This window comes from Solea solea, chromosome 8 (genome assembly GCF_958295425.1).
Source record: "Solea solea chromosome 8, fSolSol10.1, whole genome shotgun sequence".
NCBI lineage: Eukaryota > Metazoa > Chordata > Actinopteri > Pleuronectiformes > Soleidae > Solea > Solea solea.
In genome coordinates, this window is record NC_081141.1 from 3,522,535 (window position 1) to 3,542,809 (window position 20,275).

The following is a 20,275-nucleotide window of genomic DNA, read 5'->3' on the forward strand; positions in this document are numbered from 1 at the left end:
ACGAGTTGAATTGTCCTACTTTTTTTTTGTTAGAATATTAGTCGGCTCAGGTTTCTCTCTTGCCAAAACACCACTCAGCTATAAACATCGAAACCAGGTCAGTGTTTTAATCTCGTGTCTCATTTGTGTCTAGATTATTTAGTGAGGTATTTCAGTCAGTGATTGTTAGTGACCTCTGGTGGCCAGTACGCTACAAATACTTGGATTAAACAATGAGGGCAAAAAAAAAAAAAGGTTTTATAGTTGAAACATTCCACCTTACATTACAGTTTAATATGTGCATTGGAGATTTTTAGGCTTTTTTAGGCGAGACGAGATGAGCCGCTGGAAACGCGCCATAAGTGTTACCACCAGTAAAAACACCCACGACCGCTGAGTGGATACCGAGTCTCCTTAACTCCAAACAAACACCACCACAGACAGAGGAGTGATTAAAATAAACTTTACTCTGAGAAACACGCGGGGTTCAACTCACGGGAGATTTAACTTCTCAGTTCACACACACACATTCTGTAAGATGTCGTGAGACTGATCGTACACACATTTAGCACAACATTCTGTTTATATTTACACTTCAAAAAAAGGCCACTTAATTACATTTTATAGAACGACCAAAGACGGACGCTTTCAATCAATACATCACAATAAACCAGAAATGCTGCTGTTTGTAAGAATGAATTGAGAGCCATTTAAAAAAAATAGGCATTTCTAAAATTCCATCCAGATCAATTTACATCATTTTACACACATTTTATTTAGATATTTATTTTTATAAACTCTCTTTTTTCTACTTAAGTGCATTTGTTTAAAAGTGTGGCCCAAACAAGATACAGTTTTTGTTGATGTGTTAATGCAGAGACCTTTTTCGTACGGTCGGTGACGTCGTCACTGCAAAGGCTCTAGTCTCTTGGCAGGCGACGATGCTTTCTTCACTCCAACTCCTGAGTACAGAGGTGACGGCGTTACTTTAAGACATTTATGTGCCATTTGTAGAGGATCTCGATCACTTGCGAAACAACAAACCTGAATCGGTGAGAGTCAAGTGGCTCAGCTCGTCCTCCAGCTGCTCGGTGGTGACGTTGACGGGACAGTGAGGGACAGCGGGCAGTAAGCTGGACAGCTCGTCCACCGAGAGGCCAGGCCCCACGTAGGGTCGCACAGGGTTTTTCGGAACTTCGGGTAAATCGGGCTTTGACTCGTCCAACAAGGCTTTCAGTTCTTCCTCCAAATCATCCAGGTCCACATCTGTAAAAGAAATACACAACATAAGCTCTCATGAGCAGCTCACAGAAGAACGATTTTGACTTCATTTACAATATTTTCATCACACTCTATTGACTAAAAACCTCAGACTAGCGACTGAACTCCTCAGGAAAATGTTTAGTGACTTTAGAAACCGAGTGAAAAGGAGTGGAGTCACCCCCTGGTGGCTATTCAATATATTCTGAATTGACACTGACACAGAGTCAAATGTCGTGGCTGATCAAAGCATAATCTTCTTTATAAATATCTTCTTTAAAAATCTCTGCATATTTGTTTCAATACATTTAACATTCCAATGAGACTTCAAGCGAATTTCATGTTTACTCACACGACTGAGACCTAAATGTGCATCCTGAATATCATAACTCAACTAAACAAATGACATTATAGATCATGTAGCTGTATAATATGTACACATTTGCATAAATAAACAGCTTACTCATGTTTTGGCTGAACTCATTGAATAAAAGTAAACAGTGACAGAAGGACATACCTGCGCTGGACACACCGCTGGATAAAGTCTGATTCACCTCATCTTGGGTGTCACATAACTGGTCAAAAAATAGAAAGGTTGCATGAAGATGCTGGCGTGAAAACATCCATTTAAATTCTTTTTTAAAGTAAAACATGTAAACAGGTACCTCTTGGATTTGATCCACGAGGTTCTCCGCACGTTCCACAGTCACATCCTTCAAAGAGAGCCTGAGGGCAGACACTCCAGCCTGATACGCCTGCATCACCTGCACACGTGGTCATCGCACGCGTTAAATACGGACAACAAACCTGGTCACAGAGTGTTGATACAGGGAGGTTAATTACCGTCTTATCAGTCTGCGACTGGGCTATTCTCTCCAGGATTCCTCGGATCGTCTCCAAACTGGCAAGCAAGTTGTCTGCTCTCTTTTCTAACCTCTTGCAGCCTCTCAGACTCTTCAGTGCCTGGAACATAAATGGTGAATAAGACTTAACTGAACTGAGTGCTATGAGGTACTTGGATTTAGAAAACGTTAGCATTAGTATAAACCTGTGATTTCTTCCCTTGGCGCAGCAGAGCCCTCGCCTCCTCTCTGCACCTGGACAAAGGTGATGTAAAGCAGTTAGAGTTGGCTAAAAACATTTTAAATACTCCTCTGCTTTGACTAAATACAGGGACATGAAGTACTGCGTTTGTGACACATGTGACAGATGCAGACACTGAAAGGTCTGCAGTGAAAGGTCTATTATTGCTTTGAAAAGACCAAACTTTTTTGGGGTAATGCATGTATGACTGTGGGAAAGATCTTAGGATATTCAATTCCTAACAATGTGACGGTCCTCTATTTTTGTGTTTTAAACGAGAATGTGATTATTAAAAAAGACGGGTATCTATGTAAAATACTGTTGATAGCTTGTAAAAAAAAAAAAACTGTAACAAAGTGCTGGTATAAAACTCAATCTCCAACCCTTAACCAATGGATGGACAGAGAGGGACACGGGACATTAAATATAACATTATCAACAGATAATGCATTCATTTTTGTTTATTTTATTTCGTTTTATTTCCTTGTTAGATTGTTGTGCACCCTTAATGTGAATATACGAAATAAAATGTATCAAAAAAACAAGTTGTATTGGTAAGTTCTATCATAACAGTTCGATTGTTTGGTCATTTTTATTACTGTGTACAGATTAGCCACTTTACAGCCTGTATTTGCTATGTTGCCTCTTTTAATAATGCTAAATTTATAACATAGAGCTGAACGCAGTGCAATCAGTCTCCATTGCTTGGAGTAAAGGAGTAATTTAATTCTGAATATGTCATAGAACATGTTTAATACTATTTTCAATAATGATATGATGTTGAATTCACCCTAACAAGCACCAAGTACTTTACTCTTTTAACGGATCAATAATAAAAGGTCATATTTGAGAAGACTTACCTGTCAGACTCCAAGCCCAGTTTGTTCACCTGCTCCTCCAGCAGCTTCTCACTGATCTGCAGCTGGTAGACGCCTATGTCCACATCATTGACTGGAGTGATGCTGAGACGCTGGCGAAATTTAACAATCTGTGAAGAAGACACAGAAAGACTGAAGGATTATACCGTCCTGCGACACCTCCGCGGAGTCTTCGTTAAGAGCCGGTGGGCTGTCAGGTTACACTTCACACCTTTTCGCCTTCGTGCAGTGACACCATCACTTGTTTCTCCCTCTGCAGCTGCAGTAGAGCCATGCACAGGGTGCTTTCATCGGCACAGACTTTAGAGGAGAGAACGCGGAGCTCGTGAAATGACAGGAGGGAGCGACACGCAAACTCACTGCTCTTGTACGCCTGGAGGAGTTCTGCTGCTTTCTCCTGAAAAAACAAAACAAGTCAATTTAAGTCAAGTCGAATTTAACTTTCTTCAATACTTAGTATTGCAATATAAATGCTATACACGAGCATTTGTAATAAATGCATTAATGTGCAGTGAGCTACAGCAATAACTGAAAGCACAACCATGAGAACAACAATGGTGTTGGCTCCACGACATTATGTTGTGGAGCGTCTGAATCGCTCCATCATCACCAGGCACAAACCTTGACAAGTTCGATGACAACAAAGGACTCCTCCATAGAGAGACGTCTGCTTCCAACCAGAGAGGAGAAGGTCCATTTCAGAGGTTTGACCAGGAGCAGGCCGACCGCCCAGGACACCCAGCCACAGTCTACAGCGAACTCTGACTCCCTCTGGATCTTCCCACATCTGACACAAGTCAAAACACAGGCAGTGGAATCAGACTGATGACTGGGGAGGAGACTGGCTGACTGAAATCGTTTTAAAACCTATTCTATAATTTTACTTGAGTAAAACTTAAGTTGAAGGGGGAATATTTCAAGTGACCTGACCTGATCATGGACTGGAGGACAGTGGACAGGCCCAGTGGGGATTTCTCCTTTCTCCTGAAGATGCCGTTGAGCTCCTGCAGACTGACACACACGGTTCTTCTGTCCCTGCAGCTCTTCAGGATCGCAGTTGTCCAGAAGTCCATCTTACTGTCCCAGTCCGTCGTGTTCACGTCTCGATTCTCCTTGAAGTCAGAGAACATGAAGTTCATCCGCTCGTCGTCGTCCCAGTCCGGGGGCAGCGTCGTCCCGGTGGCGTCGGACATTTGTAATGATGATGTGAAACTGGAACCAAACCCGGGTCTCGTTCACTTCGTGTCCACACACCAGGCTCCAGGAGGCACTGGCCACTGACGTTAGCTCGTTTATTAGCCGTTAACCTCCGTTACCGTGTGCTGAGTCACAATTCTGAAGTAACTCAGAACGACGCGGTGAAACTCTCACTTTATCATGGTTTATTTAAACGGAGATACAAGACAAGCTAACACCACGTTACTGACAATCATAACAACAGCTTCTTTTCCCTTTTAATGGCGGTTGGTAAACAGCCTGTTGTTGCATTAGGGCCCCCTGCTGCTCCGGAGTATGTACGACAGTTTACACTACAAGAAGAGAAGTTTTTAAAAAAATGTCGTGTTTTTTTGCAGGAAAATGTCTCTCACCTCATTATTTCTTTCCAAGTGTGTTGGGGGGAATCTATGCAGCCATCAGTCTGCATCAAAGGTCAAAAAGATGATGAGTTTGTCCATTGTGAGTAAATCTATCGAGGTAAATAATGGCTGCCTGGCTCCTGATATAAATGTAGTTGCAGAAACTGCAGTTTCTTCAGTATGTTTTTTGGAATGATTGAACTTTACTACATTTTTAATCCCACAAGTTATTGAGAGGACATTTTAATAAAAAAAAAAAAAAAAAAAAAAAAATGCAAATAGACAGTAAGTTTCCACCGCTTATCATGGGCAGGAGACCAAACTGTTTGTGATGTTGTGATGTGACGCAGTTGTTATGTTTGTGTTCCACCACAAGATGTCACTATGTACATCGTGGGCTCAGAGAAGTGGGGATGTAACACAATAATAAAAGAATCAGTCATTTCTCTTTGTTGCTGTGGCTGTTTACATGCCAATCAGCAACATATCAGAGCAGCAGACAAATGTAGAATAGTCTGAGAAAGATGAGTTAACTATAACCTCTCTAGTCTTTTTTTTTAAAGATATTCACTGAACTCACCTGTTTGATGTACAGAGGCAAGTGTTCCATAGTTTTAGGGCATAATGGACAAAAGCAGCTTCCACTTTGCTTGTGGAGCACTTTGGGTACAATTAAAAGATTATCATTATAAGATCTGAGTTTCCTTTGTGGTTGCTAAGATATTAAAAGCTCAGAGGAATATGAAGGTGCTATGCCATTCAGAGCTTTGTAAGTAATTAGCATAACCTTAAAATTAATTCTATACAAAACAGGGAACCAGGGCAGTTCAGCTAACACAGGTCTAGCAGAGTTCCAATTTCTTTATATATTTATTGGGGAGACCCTTAAAAAATGCTTTGCAGTAGTCTAACCTGCTAGTGATAAAAGCATGGATTCGTTTTTCTGCATTCAGTAGTATGCTAGTTGACGGGCTAGCTTGTTTGTGTTGGATAGCTTGTTAGCAATGTAGCTCCTTAACAAATGAGTCTGTGAACTTCATGACATTTGTTTGGTTACTTCTATGTAAAATCATCAACGTAATAGTACTCGAATAGACCATTTTAGTAGTTTCCAGCTCTGGTTACACGACGGTCTCCGTAACCTGAAAATGCTCACATAAACCAGTTGAATGCTATATAGATTGTGCTGTTTAAATTGGTATGAACTGGTTTTATACTGTAAAATTACATTGTCTTGTATTGCGCTCTTCCTATATTTCTTATTATTGAATTAAAGTAATCGATTAACCTTGCGGCCTATTTTTGTTCCACTTATTTTGCCGCTCCATTACTGACATTATCAAAAAAAGCTGTTTCATCTGTCTACAAGTGCAAATAGAAATATCAAGTTTCGGTGCCCACCCCTATCAGACACTCTTTGTTTATAACAACACCTGCTGAATAGTTATTTTATTTTAAGGTTCTGAGACAGCACCGTCAAGTTACGTAACTAAGTACTGCCACACACTTGAACCAACGTCAGCCAAAAGCGCAGTAACATTGACTGCAATATGGTCAATGATTTTTCAGAAGGCTGTGGTGCCGGAAGTGACGTACTGAGGGCCGTTGTGTGCAGGCCCAAGGACTGAGCTGAACGATATGGCCGCCGACGCCTACGAAATATAGCCATCCCATGTCATCTTGGCCCTAACCCTAACCTCACTTCTTCTCCAGGTCTAACCCTAAACCCCAGGGCGCTCTTTTCCCTGAAATTGAGTTGTTTCTTGTACGTAATACACTTAGAAGCCGTCTCTTCTTCCAATTTTTTGAGATTTCTCTCAAAATCCTCTATTGTAGTGAAAACTTCGGGACTTCTACCTTGGGGAACAGTTGCCGGCGCCCTCAGTACCTAACTTCCGGCACCACAGCCCTCCAAACGAACTAAAATTGTCCCTGCATATTTAAATCAGCCACAAATAGTTACGTTAATTAAACAACCTAACATTAGCTAGTTTAGCCAACTCTCCACACATGCAGTCTTTGCTATTTTACAACAAAATCACCCATCCACATGGACAATGTTAAAAGTTTCCTCTTTCCGACGTTAGCTTATTTAACATATAGAGTTATTGTTAATTACATTACCTTAATGTTATCAGCGTATATGTACTTCAGACCAGTGGTTCTCAAACTTGCATCACCTACACACAAGGTCATCACACACATTAAGTACTGACAACAAACCTGGTTACAGACAGGAGACACAGGGTGTTGATTTCCGGAGGTTTATTATCGTCTTATCAACTTTCTATTGTCAAATATGCTATACACATGCACGACATACAGCACAGATGAAATCAGTCCTCTCGGACCCACGGTGTAAGATATATAAATAATACAATATAATAAAAATAAACACTCAGAAAGACATAAGCACAAGACACAGAGCTGAGAGGTTTGACCAGGAGCAGACCGACCGCCCAGGACACCCAGCCACAGTCTACAGTAACCTTCGACTCCCTCTGGATCTTCCCACATCTGACACAAGTCAAAATACAGGCCGTGTAATCAGACCCAGACGACTGGGGAGGAGGTCATATTCGAGTAGACCTACAGTTGTGTTAAAAATAATAGCAGTGTGTTTAAAAAATGTGAATAAAGGACAACATCCTTAAAATAATTTTTATTTTGATGCATTGAGAACACTGCACATTGTATTCTAAATCAAAACATGAAGAAAAATGTATCCATTTTTTTTAACTACTTTATAGAAACTTAAGAAAATTGAATAATTGGCTGTTCAAAAAAAACAGCAGTCTGCATTTTTCTTTACAAACTGAAATATTTATTGTACAAACTGATCCATGATCCCTGGTATGCGATAAATACTGCTATAATATGGTGTTAGTCGAAAAGATGTGAAGTGTATAACCTGACAGTCCACCAACTCTTAATGAAGAGACCGCAGAGGTGTTGCATGATGGTAATCCTTCAGTCTTTCTGTGTTTTCTTCACAGATAAAATGTTAAATTTCATCAGCGTTTCAGTATCACTCCAGTCCTGGAGCAAGTAAACAAACTGGGCTTGGAGTCAACATGTACAGTAGATAATACTGACAACAATCCTGGTTACAATAGGAGTAATAATGTGTGAACTGTAAACTGGAACCAAACCCGGGTCTTCACTCCGTGTCCACATTATTAGCCGTTAATCCCTGTTACCATGTGCTGAGTCACAATTCAGAAGAGTAACTAACCGACAGGACACTGACGCGTTGAAACACTCACTTTATCATGGTGTGTTTAAATGAAGCTGCAATACAAGCTAACACAACATAGTAGTGTTAGCAACATCTGAACAGACTCTGTGGCGCAACGGTAGCGCGTCTGACTCCAGATCAGAAGGTTGCGTGTTCAAATCACGTCAGGGTCAAAATTCTTGGGCAATGTACATAAACGTCTGTGTCCGTCACAAATTCTAACAAGCCTCTGTAACTCATATTGGCAAGTACGGAAGCACAGAGCGACCAAAAATCAATATTTCACTCCTTTTCCTTGGGGTGAAGTAACAATAGAGCGCTGTTTGCTTCACAAGTCAAAATACAGGCAGTGTAATCAGACTGATGACTGGCTGACTAAAAATCACTGTCCTCTTAACCAAGTACACAGGAGGACACCTGGTGTCATCTGCTGGGACATAACTCATACACTATTATTATCATGTAATGATGTATATGTGTATTATGTACGTATGAGCAAGCACACCACACACTAACAAGTCTGCCAGGGTTTGCATCGTGAGATTTGATGATGATAGTTACTGAAATGTACCAGTAACATCTTTTATCATTTAACGGAGCCCGGTACTCGTTAAATATCGAGTTTCAGTGCCCACCCCTATCAGAAACTCTTTGTTTATAACACCTGCTGAATAGTTTTTTTAATTATAATAATAATTAAAAATATAATATAATATAATAATAATTTTATTTTAAGGTTACTGAGACAACACTGTCAAGTTACGTAACTAAGTACTGCCACACACACATTAGGGGGCTGCCAACATAACGGTAACGTTACTTTGGAGAAAAAATGTAAAAATGTAAATGTATGTAATAAATCCCCGATAATGTGGAGTTGACCATTTACTCTCAGATATCTTCACTGACATGTGTTGAAAACTGTAAATAAAGAAACAAAAATATAAAAACAATCTGCGTTTAAGAAAATATCACATTATAAACAACTGAAAATATGAATTTACATATTTGTAGGCACATTGAGTAACAATAATTTTGTCTTTGTACTAAAAAACTATCGCTATTCATGCTTTTCAACACCTTGAACATCAAACATATACACTTACGGCGTTGCCTGAACACAGTCTCACAGTGGATGGATATGGATCACATTCAGAGCATGTACAGCATGTTAGCCTCATCCTCAGAGCAACCAGAAAGAGGGATACAACAGGAAATTAACTTACACAGGTGATTTTGCAGGAAGTGATGTCATCAGCAACTCCACTGTCAAAATAATATTCCCTTAGATACTTGACATAAATGCATTAGAGGCAACACACTATGTTATGTCCTTTCTAAAGCTTGAAAAAATTAAATATTCATTGAGATCTGATTCTGCTAAATGTTATTCTAAGTGGCATTCTTTCTTAACTTTTTTCAGGTCTCTTCCATCCTTATCTCACGATTGACAGATCCCCCTGTAGTTAGTTAGTTTGATTATATTTTATGTTAGTTTATTTATTTATTTTTCATTTCCTCCTTTTATTTTTTTAAAAATGTATAAGCTTTGTTTGGATTTCGCTCACCTTGAAAGACAAAAAATAGGAAAGTAATATGGTCGTTCTATTGCTCCTTTGTGATGTATGTAAATAAAAATATTAATCAAAAAAAATATAAACAAATAATCTGTGTTTAAGTCAATATCACATTATAAACAACTGAAAATGTGAATTTACATGATTTGAATGAGTAAATAATGTTTTAATGACATCATTAGTCAGCAAATAAATCAGCAGATCATGTGCATAATAGATGATGGTGATAATGATAATGATGATAATTACTGAAACATACCAGTAACGTCGGAGCTTTCATCATTTAACGCAGCCCGGTACTCGTTAAATATCGAGTTTTGGTTAATAACGACACCTGCTGAATAGTTATTTTATTTTAAGGTTACTGAGACAACACTGCCAAGTTAAACGTAGTTAAGTACTGCCACACACACATTAGGGGGCTGCCAAAGTGTTTCACTGCTCTTGTAGGCCTGGAGTAGTTCTGCTTCTTTCTCCTGAAAAAACAAGGCAATCCGAGACGGCAGACTTCACCCCATTCATGCAACAAGCCTCTGTCGGCCTCTGCTGTTGAAGTTAAATATTCTGAGTTTAGACCTAAGATTTCTGATATGTTTTAGATGTATAACAGGCTCTGTGGCGCAACGGTAGCGCGTCTGACTCCAGATCAGAAGGTTGCGTGTTCAAATCACGTCAGGGTCAAAATTATGCATAAACATGTGCCTGGTGTGTGTCTATCACAAGTGTCTGTTGTGCATATTGGCAAGTGTGGATCTTGGCATACAGATACCTTCACCTTTAGCAGTGGTTCCCAAACTTTATCTGTTGGGCCCCCCTTTGGAGGAAGAAATTTCCCGGGGGCCCCGCAACATTTTTGCTTTAGCGAAACAAATAACCTCAATATTTCTTTGTGAGAAAGCAATTTTAAAATAAAAATACAAAATGTGCAATTATAACTATAATAGCATCATTTTTTAAACAATAAATACATTCGGATAACAAAGAATACTTCACACATTAAATTTTTTTGTTTTAACAATACAAATGCTGCCCCCTGCCAATGTTTTGAGACAACACACAGAGAGGTCTTTGGTGGCATTTTCTGGTCTTGGGTTTTGGTCGTCGGGAATCATTGTTCCGTTCGGCTGACGTAGTTGCACAGTTTTCTTTTTGCCCCTCAGAAACTTCTCTATTATCCAAATCTTGTCACCAGTGTAGGTTTTGTTGTGGTACGTCACTTAAATGAGTCCAGCTTATAGCAAGACCAAAAGTTCCGCCTGCTAAACTTTAGTTAGGACTTAAAAAAAAAAGAAACAGAACTCGCGCCCCCCCCCGGAGAGTCTCCACGCCCCCTCCGTTTGAAAAAGGCTGACCTATAGCATTACGCTACAAGACTGGGTATTTTATCTACTGTAAACTCTGCTGAAAGAACTTTGTAAGGAGCAACATGGCTGGGATGACAACGTTGATGAAAAACATGCTGAAGACTGGAAAAGATGGAAAGAAGATGTTGCTCACCTTTCCAACTTCAATGTAAACAGATGTTTGAAACCTTCAGACTTCGGAGGTACAGTCACAGCCCGTCTACATCATTTCTCAGATGCCTCAGAGTATACATACGGCACTGTGTCCTATCTACTGCTAGAAAATACGCACATTGGTCACAATTCCCCGACTTGAGTTGACAGCAGCAGACACTGCTGTGAAGATAGACAAGATGTTACGTCAAGAACTTCAAGTTCCACTGCAACCATCTGTCTTCTGGATCGATATTACAAACGTGCTCAGGTACACTGACAATGACACTACTCAATTCAAAACCTTTGTTGCAAATAGAGTCACATTGATTTGAGAAGGCTTGGAGGCTTCATTGGTACAGCAGAAAATCCTGCAGATCAAGCTAGCAGGGGCCTGAAGGCCAAGAGTTTGGTACAAGGAGGAACATGGATTAATGGACTGGACTGAACGTGATTGGCCAAAACAACCTGTGAAAAGGAATGAAAGCCTTCAAGATGATCCGGGGATCAAAACCACAGTTACAGTCAACGCTATCAAGGTCAAAGAGAACGTGGACCCAATGGATAAGTTGTTCAACAACCACTCGGACTGGAATAAACTAAAGAGGTTGATTGCCTGGATTTTAAAGGCAAAGGAAACTTTGAGGCAATCAGTCAAACTGAAAAGGACCCAGAAAGGCAAAAGTTAAAACTAAAACAGCACATGGAAAAATACAAGATGACAACAGAACGGAAATCACTTACCTTGGATGATCTGGACGCTGCAGAGACGGAGATAATTCAGTTCAGCCAAAGACAACAGTTCAGAGAAGAAATCGAAGCTCTGCAAAAAGGCAAACAAATCCGTGGCAACAGTCGGCTGTTCAAATTAGATGCGATTCTCCAAGATGGTACATAGCAACGATTAAACATTACAAAGAAGATGCCACAACAAAACTATTTTTAAATATAACTTTTATATACATTCCTTAATCTCATAGCTCCCACACATTCCCATTTTCTATCAAAACAAACAAACAGTCAAGCCACGATACAAAGCATTACACTAAACAGACAATACTCAAATAGGTTCACATTTTCAGTTCATTTTGGGGTCCCTTGTTTAGTTCACTAATGTCCCAGGTCAGCTCTGATCCCATGTTATTGTTGAAAGACAAATCTTAAAGGGACAGTTCAGATTTATTGATGTGTTAGGTATTGGACATTTTGTTATCACATTGTTCCCACCTTAACGGGTGGCATGCTTGGCGAAGTCAGTGTTAAATGAAGTAAATTCAAGAACATTTCAAATATAAAGACATACATAATCAAGGATTTTAAGTATTGCTTATTTGAAATAGTTGCATTATTTGTCCATCCATCCATCTTCATTCATTAAACCCGGAGGACACACACACACACATAGGGAGAACATGCAAACTGCATTATTTGTATCATGCAAAATGTGAACTGTTAAACTTCACTGTGTAACTTACAAAATCGTCCTAGTTTTAAAGTTAGTTATCATTTCCAGTCTCATCCAGTGAATAAGGTGCACATGCACACAATTCTAAAGTCAGTAAAGTACAATATACAACATAATACTTTGAAAAATAACAGCCTGTGTGGTTGGCTGTACAGAAGCAGTAATATGACAGTGGCACAGAATCCATGTTGGCATTCACTCAGATTTGAAGGGATAGTGCATAATAGAATTAGTTTCCTCGCTTAAAACAACAAGTGAAACAACAAATCTTTCATTACATGGCTTAGACACGTTGTTTTTGGCACATTACTTGTACAGCGACATGTCTACTTGGCGCTGAGATCCACCACCAGGTGCTGGTAGGCCAGGGTGTTGCCTTTGAAGGTAGCAGCCAGCAGAATGTCCTTGTTGTCAACGGTCACCAAGCTGAACGACCTCGGGGCCCTCATGTTGAGCTCCTGGAAGGGCTGGAAACGCTGCGTGAGGTCATCCCACAGATAAACCCTGGAGAAGGAGAAATCACTTCCAAGAATCAGGTACTGGTGGAGGCCCACGGTGAAAGGATACACGGCCATGGAGCCACGAGACGGCAGAGTCTGGATCTCTGTGAAACGCTGACCTTCCCAGCGGAGGATCTTAGAGTCGCCAATGAAGCGCGTGACGCAAAGGTAAAGCACTCTCCTCACCACAAAGTGCTTAACCATCTGAACGTCCGGCAGCTCAGTGATTTGGGTGAAGAAAGCAAACTGCTTCTGGCTTCGGCTCCACTGGTATACAACCGGGGGTTGGGAAGCGCTGGACAGGATGAGGTGAGGCTTTCCCGCCACATCGAGAAACTCCACATGAGTGTCCCGATGCCAGGGATGGAGGGACTGGTGGGAGTAGAAGCCATTGCTGTTCCAGCGGTAAATGCTGGTGGAGCCCGCCTTGGAGCTGTCTGCGACCACAAAGTACCACTCTTCGTCTATCTGGAAGGTCTCCACAAAGTTTGGCTTCCTCACGCGAGTGGTGTCTATGTCCTGGATCTTCACAAAGCGCAGTGGGCCTTCTTCCCACCTGAGATAACACAGTATTCATGAAGTGTATTAGTTCTTTTTGGAAAATCTGCTTTATTGAGTATAGACTCTGAACTTAGCACGCTAGTCAATAATTAGTACATGACATAATGGACAGTATACATAACATTAAGGCAGTTTTATTAGCCAGAATTAAATATACTATCCACAAGTATGTTTGTTTAAGTGTATAATAAAAATCATGTGATTTTTGTAGCACTAGAATAAACCTTTTATGTGTACTTTAGATCAGTGGTTCTCAAACTTATAAATAAAACATTGAGCTCTTGAAACAACACCATTATCACCAACGTTAAATCACAGTAGTGTGAACAGACCAAGCTTTTCACAGACACAGCTTATCACCCTCCTCTTCCTCACATATACTGTACTTCGCACACTGGTATAGTGGAATTAGGTTAAGATGGAGCGAGAGATAAGAGACTCTAATTATTATTATTTCATTTATTTTCCTCCTGTCAGAATTCCTCAGCTCTACTCCGATCACATACCCTGGTTTATATACAGTAGAACAGTATTTCTGAGTATTTTCCTCCAAGTATCACCACTGGTGGTACACGTACCACAGTTTGAGAACCATGGCTTTAGACAATGGACCTGATTAATGGTCCATACAGCAGCCTGAAGAGATAAACCAGCTAGAGCGTGCATTTCAAGAAGTGCTATCGAAGAAGAACAATATAGTTTCTTGGGAAAGGGAGGGGTGATTTGTTAATAATCTGCAGTCTCATCATAAGAGGTAACTTTTTCTTACACACCAGACCTTTAATAATATATATATACATATATGTATATACTTTGGCATTTATTTTACTTATTTGTTTTTATTGCCCCTTTGTAATATTTAATGCCTATAAACTAAATTTCAGGCAATTTTCCACATTGACAGATGAGCTTTAAAGATTAAAGATCAAGTCTCACTTGTAGATATGAGATCCACCAAAAAGTTGTGCGACGACCATGTAAAGTGTGTTGTTAATCACCACAGGTTTGCAGTACACAGCCGAGCGAGCTGCAACACAAACACCAACGAGTACAAATCACGATCAGTGTTCTCGTGAAAACATTTCACTTCAGATTGTCATACAGTAGCAACTTACAGGTGATGTTGTGAAACTTCCTAAAGACCAACTCCACGTGATCCCAAACATACACGGCGCAGAAGCCCGTGTCAGGCTGAGCAAAGGCCACATACTGATCTCCACCGAACTCATAGGACTCCGCAGACACGGAGTGGAATGGGAAGGTTTCATAAACTGCAAAATCTGCAGGAAGAAACAGGAACAGTGCGGAACTCACATCATACCCTGTGGAAAACACTGCCAGCATATCCACATGACACATAAACAGGAAGACAGAGAGAGCTCTTTGCCTTCTGCTGTGCAAGACATTAGATATTTATTTCTATGTTCTTTTATATGTCGTACATCTGTCATATAATGCAGCATTACCCAGACGGCAGCTAAAAACTTGGAGCTGCGTGGTGCAGGAACAGCAGCAGCTTTAATTGACAAATGCAGGCTTATTTTTAGCAGTAGAATCTAGTTCTTAAACTTTTCATGGGTGCTTCTTGGCATGTTGCAGCCATAGTCCAACTGTATGACATGTGACATACAGTGTGTCACTCTCAGTACAGCCACAGACAGAAAAACAAAAATACTGCTATACTGAGAAACACAGAAAGGCTCATATGGGCTTCATCAGCATTGTGTGAGCTCAGTTTCAATGTAACTGAAATGATTAAAATGTTCAGAAGAGAAAGTACAAAAGCAAAACCTGCGCTGATGCAGCTGAAGTCTCGTGGCACGAGATCCTGGATTCTGCGTCCCTGGAACTCGAAGGGGCTGGCACAGTAGATGGCAGGAACAGACGTGTTGGTCTTCTCCATCCAGTCGACCAACCATTTGATTTTACAGTCACAGCGAAAAGAGTTCCCACGCAGGTCTCTGCGTAACACGCGGAAAAACGCAAGTTTATGCCCTAAAATCACTTAATTTCAATCATGAGGCTAATAATTGACAGATTATACCTCACCCAGTCCTTTGTACTTGTTGGAATACACTTAAAGGGCCAGTACAACTCATAAAATGTACATTCCCACTTGCCAAAAAGTGAATGCAACTCTGACCTTGTGACCTTAAGGGTTCTCTTGCCTTATAATCACTTGGTTTCATTCATGAGGCTACGGTCTGGCAGATTATACCTCACCCAGTCTTTTTTCTACTTTTTGGCATACACTTAAAGGACCACTACAAGCCATAACATGATTTGTTGCACTTGCCAAAAAGTCATTGCAGCTGTGACCTTGTAACCTAAACATTTTCCTGCCCTAAAATCCCTTGAGGCTAATATTTGTCAGATTATACCTCACCCAGTCCTTTGGACTTGTTGGAATACACTTAAAGGGCCAATACAACCCTTAAAATGTACATTTCCACTTACCGAACATTGATTTTGGTATTTATTTTGCCTCAAAATCAATTGGTTTCAATCATGAGGCTAATATTTGTCAGATTACACCTTACCCAGCCCTTTGTACTTGTTGGAATACACTTAAAGAACCAGTACAACTCATAAAATATGCATTCCCACTTGCCAAAAAGTGATTGCAGCTCCTATCTTGCCTCAAAATCACTTTGTTTCTTACATGAGGCTAATATCTGGCAGATTATACCTCACCCATTCCTTTTACGTGTTTGTGTACTGTATAGTAAACGTACTGTAAAGTCACATAATCTTCACTTACACAGTAAACACACAACAGAAAGGGTAAAGAAACCCACACACATAAATCAATCTGCACGATCTGATTCAGAAACAAACCACACACTCGAGCCAGAAGAGTGTGGTTGTCCACTAAACCCTTGTGGGACTCCAGTAGACCAGTGTTTTACAGAGACAGATTGCAGGGTCAAAGCTCTGGGAGACGTCGAGCCATTGTTTTAAACTTCAGTGTCGGCACACTTACAAATCTGTGAGGATGTCGAGGTGTTTGAACAGATCTCTGGGCAGCTGTTGCAGGTTGTTGTTTGAAAGGGATCTGTGTGTGGGGAGGGGGGGGAGAAGACAATGTTCTTATCGTCTATAATTGGCAAAGAAACCGTCTTTATCATCTTAGCCTGAGAAAATACTCACAGATGAGTCAGCGATTTGAGTCCTCTGAAGGTGAACTTTGACAGAGACTGAATGTCATTATTCTCAATGAACCTGGGGACGAGAAGAAAGTGATCACCTGACACACAGTGATGGCAACAGATAGATAGATAGATAGATAGATAGATAGAGAGAGAGAGAGAGATAGCGTTTTGTTTACATTTGTTTATTTAATTATGTTAGCTTGCTATCTAAAATGATGTCATGCTAGCAGATAGATAGATAGCTTTTTGTTTGTTTGTTTATTTAATTATGTTAGCTTGCTAGCTGATAGATAGTGTTTTGTTTATGTTTGTTTATTTAATTATGTTAGCTTGCTAGCTGAAAGTGTTTTGTTTGTGTTTGTTTATTTAATTATGTTAGCTTGCTAGCTGATAGTGTTTTGTTTGTGTTTGTTTATTTAATTAATTATGTTAGCTTGCTAGCTGATAGTGTGTTGTTTGTGTTTGTTTATTTAATTATGTTAGCTTGCTAGCTGATAGATAGTGTTTTGTTTATGTTTGTTTATTTAATATGTTAGCTTGCTAGCTGATAGTGTGTTGTTTGTGTTTGTTTATTTAATTATGTTAGCTTGCTAGCTGATAGATAGTGTTTTGTTTATTTTTGTTTATTTAATTATGTTAGCTTGCTAGCTGATAGATAGTGTTTTGTTTGTTTGTTTATTTAATAATGTTAGCTTGCTAGCTGATAGATAGTGTTTTGTTTATGTTTGTTTATTTAATAATGTTAGCTTGCTAGCTGATAGATAGTGTTTTGTTTATGTTTGTTTATTTAATTATGTTAGCTTGCTAGCCAAAAATGATAGCATGCTAGCAGATAGATAGATAGATAGATAGATAGATAGAAATGAGATGAGATGAGATCATTTCTAATGGTTAAGGTGAATCTCTTGGCTTTAAGGGATGTGATAAAATAATCATAATCGTAGCTGTGGATGTGCAGAATGTTTCCATCCATCTGCTGTTATGAAAATATGACTTTATTAGCATTCACAGCGAGTAGCAACCGTAATGGCAGTGATGCAGTGAGGCCTGATGCTGCAGCCACACACACAGACTGAGAGGGAGGGAGAGAGAGAAGAACACTCTCTAAGATAACTACTTTGTAAAGCTCATCAATTACAGAATATGCAGCTTCATCACTCTGCAGACGCAGCAGGGGAAGATTTACTGTTTCTTTCACTGAAGGCCCTGAAATCTTAGGTTTTTATTCACTATCCACAAATGAGCCGACCTACACTTACTGTCATTTTCACCAGTTCTGTATATATATCACTCGATCTCACTCACTAAGGTGCATAAGTACAGCATCACATGATGCAGCAGCAAGCACAGGAAGAGGGGAGAGTTTTGAGTCTTTGTTAGGAAGTCGTATGGAAGATTCATTTACAGATAGTCATGTTTTTCGTTCAGTATCCGACAGTGAGACACTCACAGGTACTGAAGGTGAGACAGACCAGCGAAGGCATCATCCGATATGGTGGTGAATGTGTTGGAGTTCAATAGCCTGTAAAAGAAAAGGAGAAAATAATGATCAGGACAAGGAAATATGGTGGTTTTAAGTTCAAGTATCTAAAAAATCTATTTCTACAGGTGATCTATAGAACTCAAAATAACCTGCAATGTTAAGTCTAAACAACATAAAACTATGGAATTTAGGGGGAAACCACAAGTGTTAAGTTCCGAACAATAAGAGGAGTGCATTCCAAATGTACACAAACACACACACACACACACACGCGCACATGAAAACACTCTCGTGATCGCATCTGAGGAGATAAACAAGCCTTTGTCTGTGCAGAGCACAAACTGAAGGGAGTCAGTCATTGGCAACGACACTGATACAGAGCCACTTTACACTTATTACTGCTATGTCACCACTGCTTTCAATAACCATTCATTTCAAGCAGCTCAAGTCCTTTCATTGTCACAGCCGGAGACAGAGAGTGTGTGTGTGACTGTATTTTCCTGTGAAGGTAACTTAACTTGTCGTGCGAGAGTTGCTGAGTGAAAAGTTTTTTTTAATGAATGAATGAATGAGAGCTCTGTTGTGTGGATTTCAGCAGCACTCACAGGAACTGCAGCAGGTGCAGGTGCGAGAACGCTCCCTCCGGGATGGCGGTGAAGGCCGCGTTCACCATGGTCCTGTTCAAACAAGCAACATCAGTTACCTTGTAGATAAAGACGACAGAACGCGGCGTCATTGACAGTTAACGGTGTCCTTTTTAATCCCTTCTTGACTCAGGAAAATATCACTTTAATGCACTTTAAATATCAAGGAGTCTTTTTTTTAAAAACTAGGTCACACAACTTCCTTCTTTACTTCTCTTCATTTGTAGAATGAGGCCACCTCCACCAGCCCGTGCTCATCGAGCCCCTTGTGTTCGAGTCCCTGGATACCCCCCCCCCCCCTCCAATGCTTAGCTTTCCATTTTCATTGTCCATTTATCAAAAATGTTTCTGTACTTTCTTCAGCTCTCCTGCAGACCTACCTACATAAGCCTGTAGTCCAGCATGAACTGGCTGCTCTGCATCAGTGTGAAAACACTGCAACATACCTACAGAATGTACAGTATATTCCACGTTGAATAGTGAGGTAGTCACAGTAAAAGACACACAAGGCATTTTTCTACTTACAAAGAGATGATTCCAGGAGGGAAGCTCTTGGGAATGGCCTTGGTGTCCACACAGAAGGCACTGTCTTTGGTGCAGGAGCAGGTGGCAGGGCAGCGGGGAGTCTTCGGGGCTCTCCTGGCGTTCAGCTCCCTCGGCAGGCAGAGACACAGGCACAGGAGGGACAAGCAGATCAGCCTCCATCGCTCGGGTCCGAGCTCCAACATCCTGAGGCAGGAAGGGAAAGGGAAGCGGTGAAGTTTCGGCTCCTGGATGGTGGTTTGTTTAGAGGTGGTGATCAGGACACTTCAGCACTTGTGATAATGCTGAGCACAGATTTAAGAGAGAGGAAGAGAGGGATGGAGTGAGAGCAGTCCTGTGGATCCTCCTCAGTGGGCGTGGGAGCTCTGCTGCTGCTGCTGCAGCTTCTCTCTGTTAGTGCGAGGAGCTGCTGCCAGAGTGCAACACTGCAGGAATGACGAGCACAGCCGTTTCTCCCGCACCAGGACTTGTAAGCAGCGTCGCTGACAATGAATTATTTACTGTTGCACACGCGGAAAGCATTAAAACAACTGCAGCGGGGACTGAGGAGATGAGGAGGAGGAGGGGGAGGAGGAGGTGGTGGTCATATCAGTGCTGGTAGAAGATTAAATTGCCAGGATTCTGCATGTTCTGTGCAAAAGTGTCAAGCTGCTCCAATCAAGGAAGAGCAGACACACACACACACACAAACTTGTTTTTATATTTTAGTGAGCACACACCATAGGCATAATGCATTCCCTAGCCCCTTACCCTAACCTTAGCAATCACAACTAAGTGCCTAACCTTAACCTTTAACCTTAACCTTACCCTGACCTAAACCCAATTATAACCCTAATCCT

General features: G+C 40.6%; 2 protein-coding genes and 2 non-coding genes across 4 annotated transcripts; 2 read left to right on the forward strand and 2 right to left on the reverse strand.

Moving 5' to 3' along the window:
* Positions 1–426: 426 nt before the first annotated feature.
* chmp7 (charged multivesicular body protein 7) lies at positions 427–4,713 on the reverse strand. Its single transcript, XM_058637289.1, has 10 exons — positions 4,131–4,713; positions 3,822–3,987; positions 3,412–3,597; positions 3,183–3,310; positions 2,288–2,336; positions 2,083–2,202; positions 1,905–2,003; positions 1,757–1,814; positions 1,024–1,245; positions 427–941 (listed from the first exon to the last, which is right to left on the reverse strand). Exons 1-10 carry the CDS (start codon positions 4,391–4,393, stop codon positions 886–888), a joined length of 1,347 nt encoding a protein of 448 aa, XP_058493272.1. The 5' UTR covers positions 4,394–4,713; the 3' UTR covers positions 427–885.
* Positions 4,714–8,116: 3,403 nt separating this feature from the next.
* Positions 8,117–8,188, forward strand: trnaw-cca (transfer RNA tryptophan (anticodon CCA)). The gene has a single exon. It is a non-coding gene; the product is annotated as a tRNA-Trp (tRNA).
* Positions 8,189–10,201: 2,013 nt separating this feature from the next.
* Positions 10,202–10,273, forward strand: trnaw-cca (transfer RNA tryptophan (anticodon CCA)). The gene has a single exon. It is a non-coding gene; the product is annotated as a tRNA-Trp (tRNA).
* Positions 10,274–12,025: 1,752 nt separating this feature from the next.
* Positions 12,026–20,010, reverse strand: lgi3 (leucine-rich repeat LGI family, member 3). The gene is made up of 9 exons (XM_058637081.1): positions 19,419–20,010; positions 18,855–18,926; positions 18,217–18,288; positions 16,765–16,836; positions 16,598–16,669; positions 15,406–15,575; positions 14,730–14,894; positions 14,551–14,641; positions 12,026–13,609 (listed from the first exon to the last, which is right to left on the reverse strand). The coding sequence occupies exons 1-9, from the start codon at positions 19,619–19,621 to the stop codon at positions 12,880–12,882; spliced, it is 1,647 nt and encodes a 548-aa protein (XP_058493064.1). The 5' UTR covers positions 19,622–20,010; the 3' UTR covers positions 12,026–12,879.
* Positions 20,011–20,275: the final 265 nt, after the last annotated feature.

Excerpts from the sequence above, each read along its gene's own strand:
- chmp7 (XM_058637289.1), bottom strand. The coding sequence starts at position 4,393 with ATGTCCGACGCCACCGGGACGACGCTGCCCCCGGACTGGGACGACGAC. Across the intron at positions 1,815-1,904 it reads TCGTGGATCAAATCCAAGAG|TTATGTGACACCCAAGATGA; the intron begins GTACCTGTTTAC and ends TTTTTTGACCAG. Across the intron at positions 942-1,023 it reads CTTGACTCTCACCGATTCAG|GAGTTGGAGTGAAGAAAGCA; the intron begins GTTTGTTGTTTC and ends CTCTGTACTCAG.
- lgi3 (XM_058637081.1), bottom strand. The coding sequence starts at position 19,621 with ATGTTGGAGCTCGGACCCGAGCGATGGAGGCTGATCTGCTTGTCCCTC. Across the intron at positions 14,895-15,405 it reads CTTCAGCTGCATCAGCGCAG|ATTTTGCAGTTTATGAAACC; the intron begins GTTTTGCTTTTG and ends TTCTTCCTGCAG. Across the intron at positions 14,642-14,729 it reads GAAGTTTCACAACATCACCT|CTCGCTCGGCTGTGTACTGC; the intron begins GTAAGTTGCTAC and ends TTTGTGTTGCAG.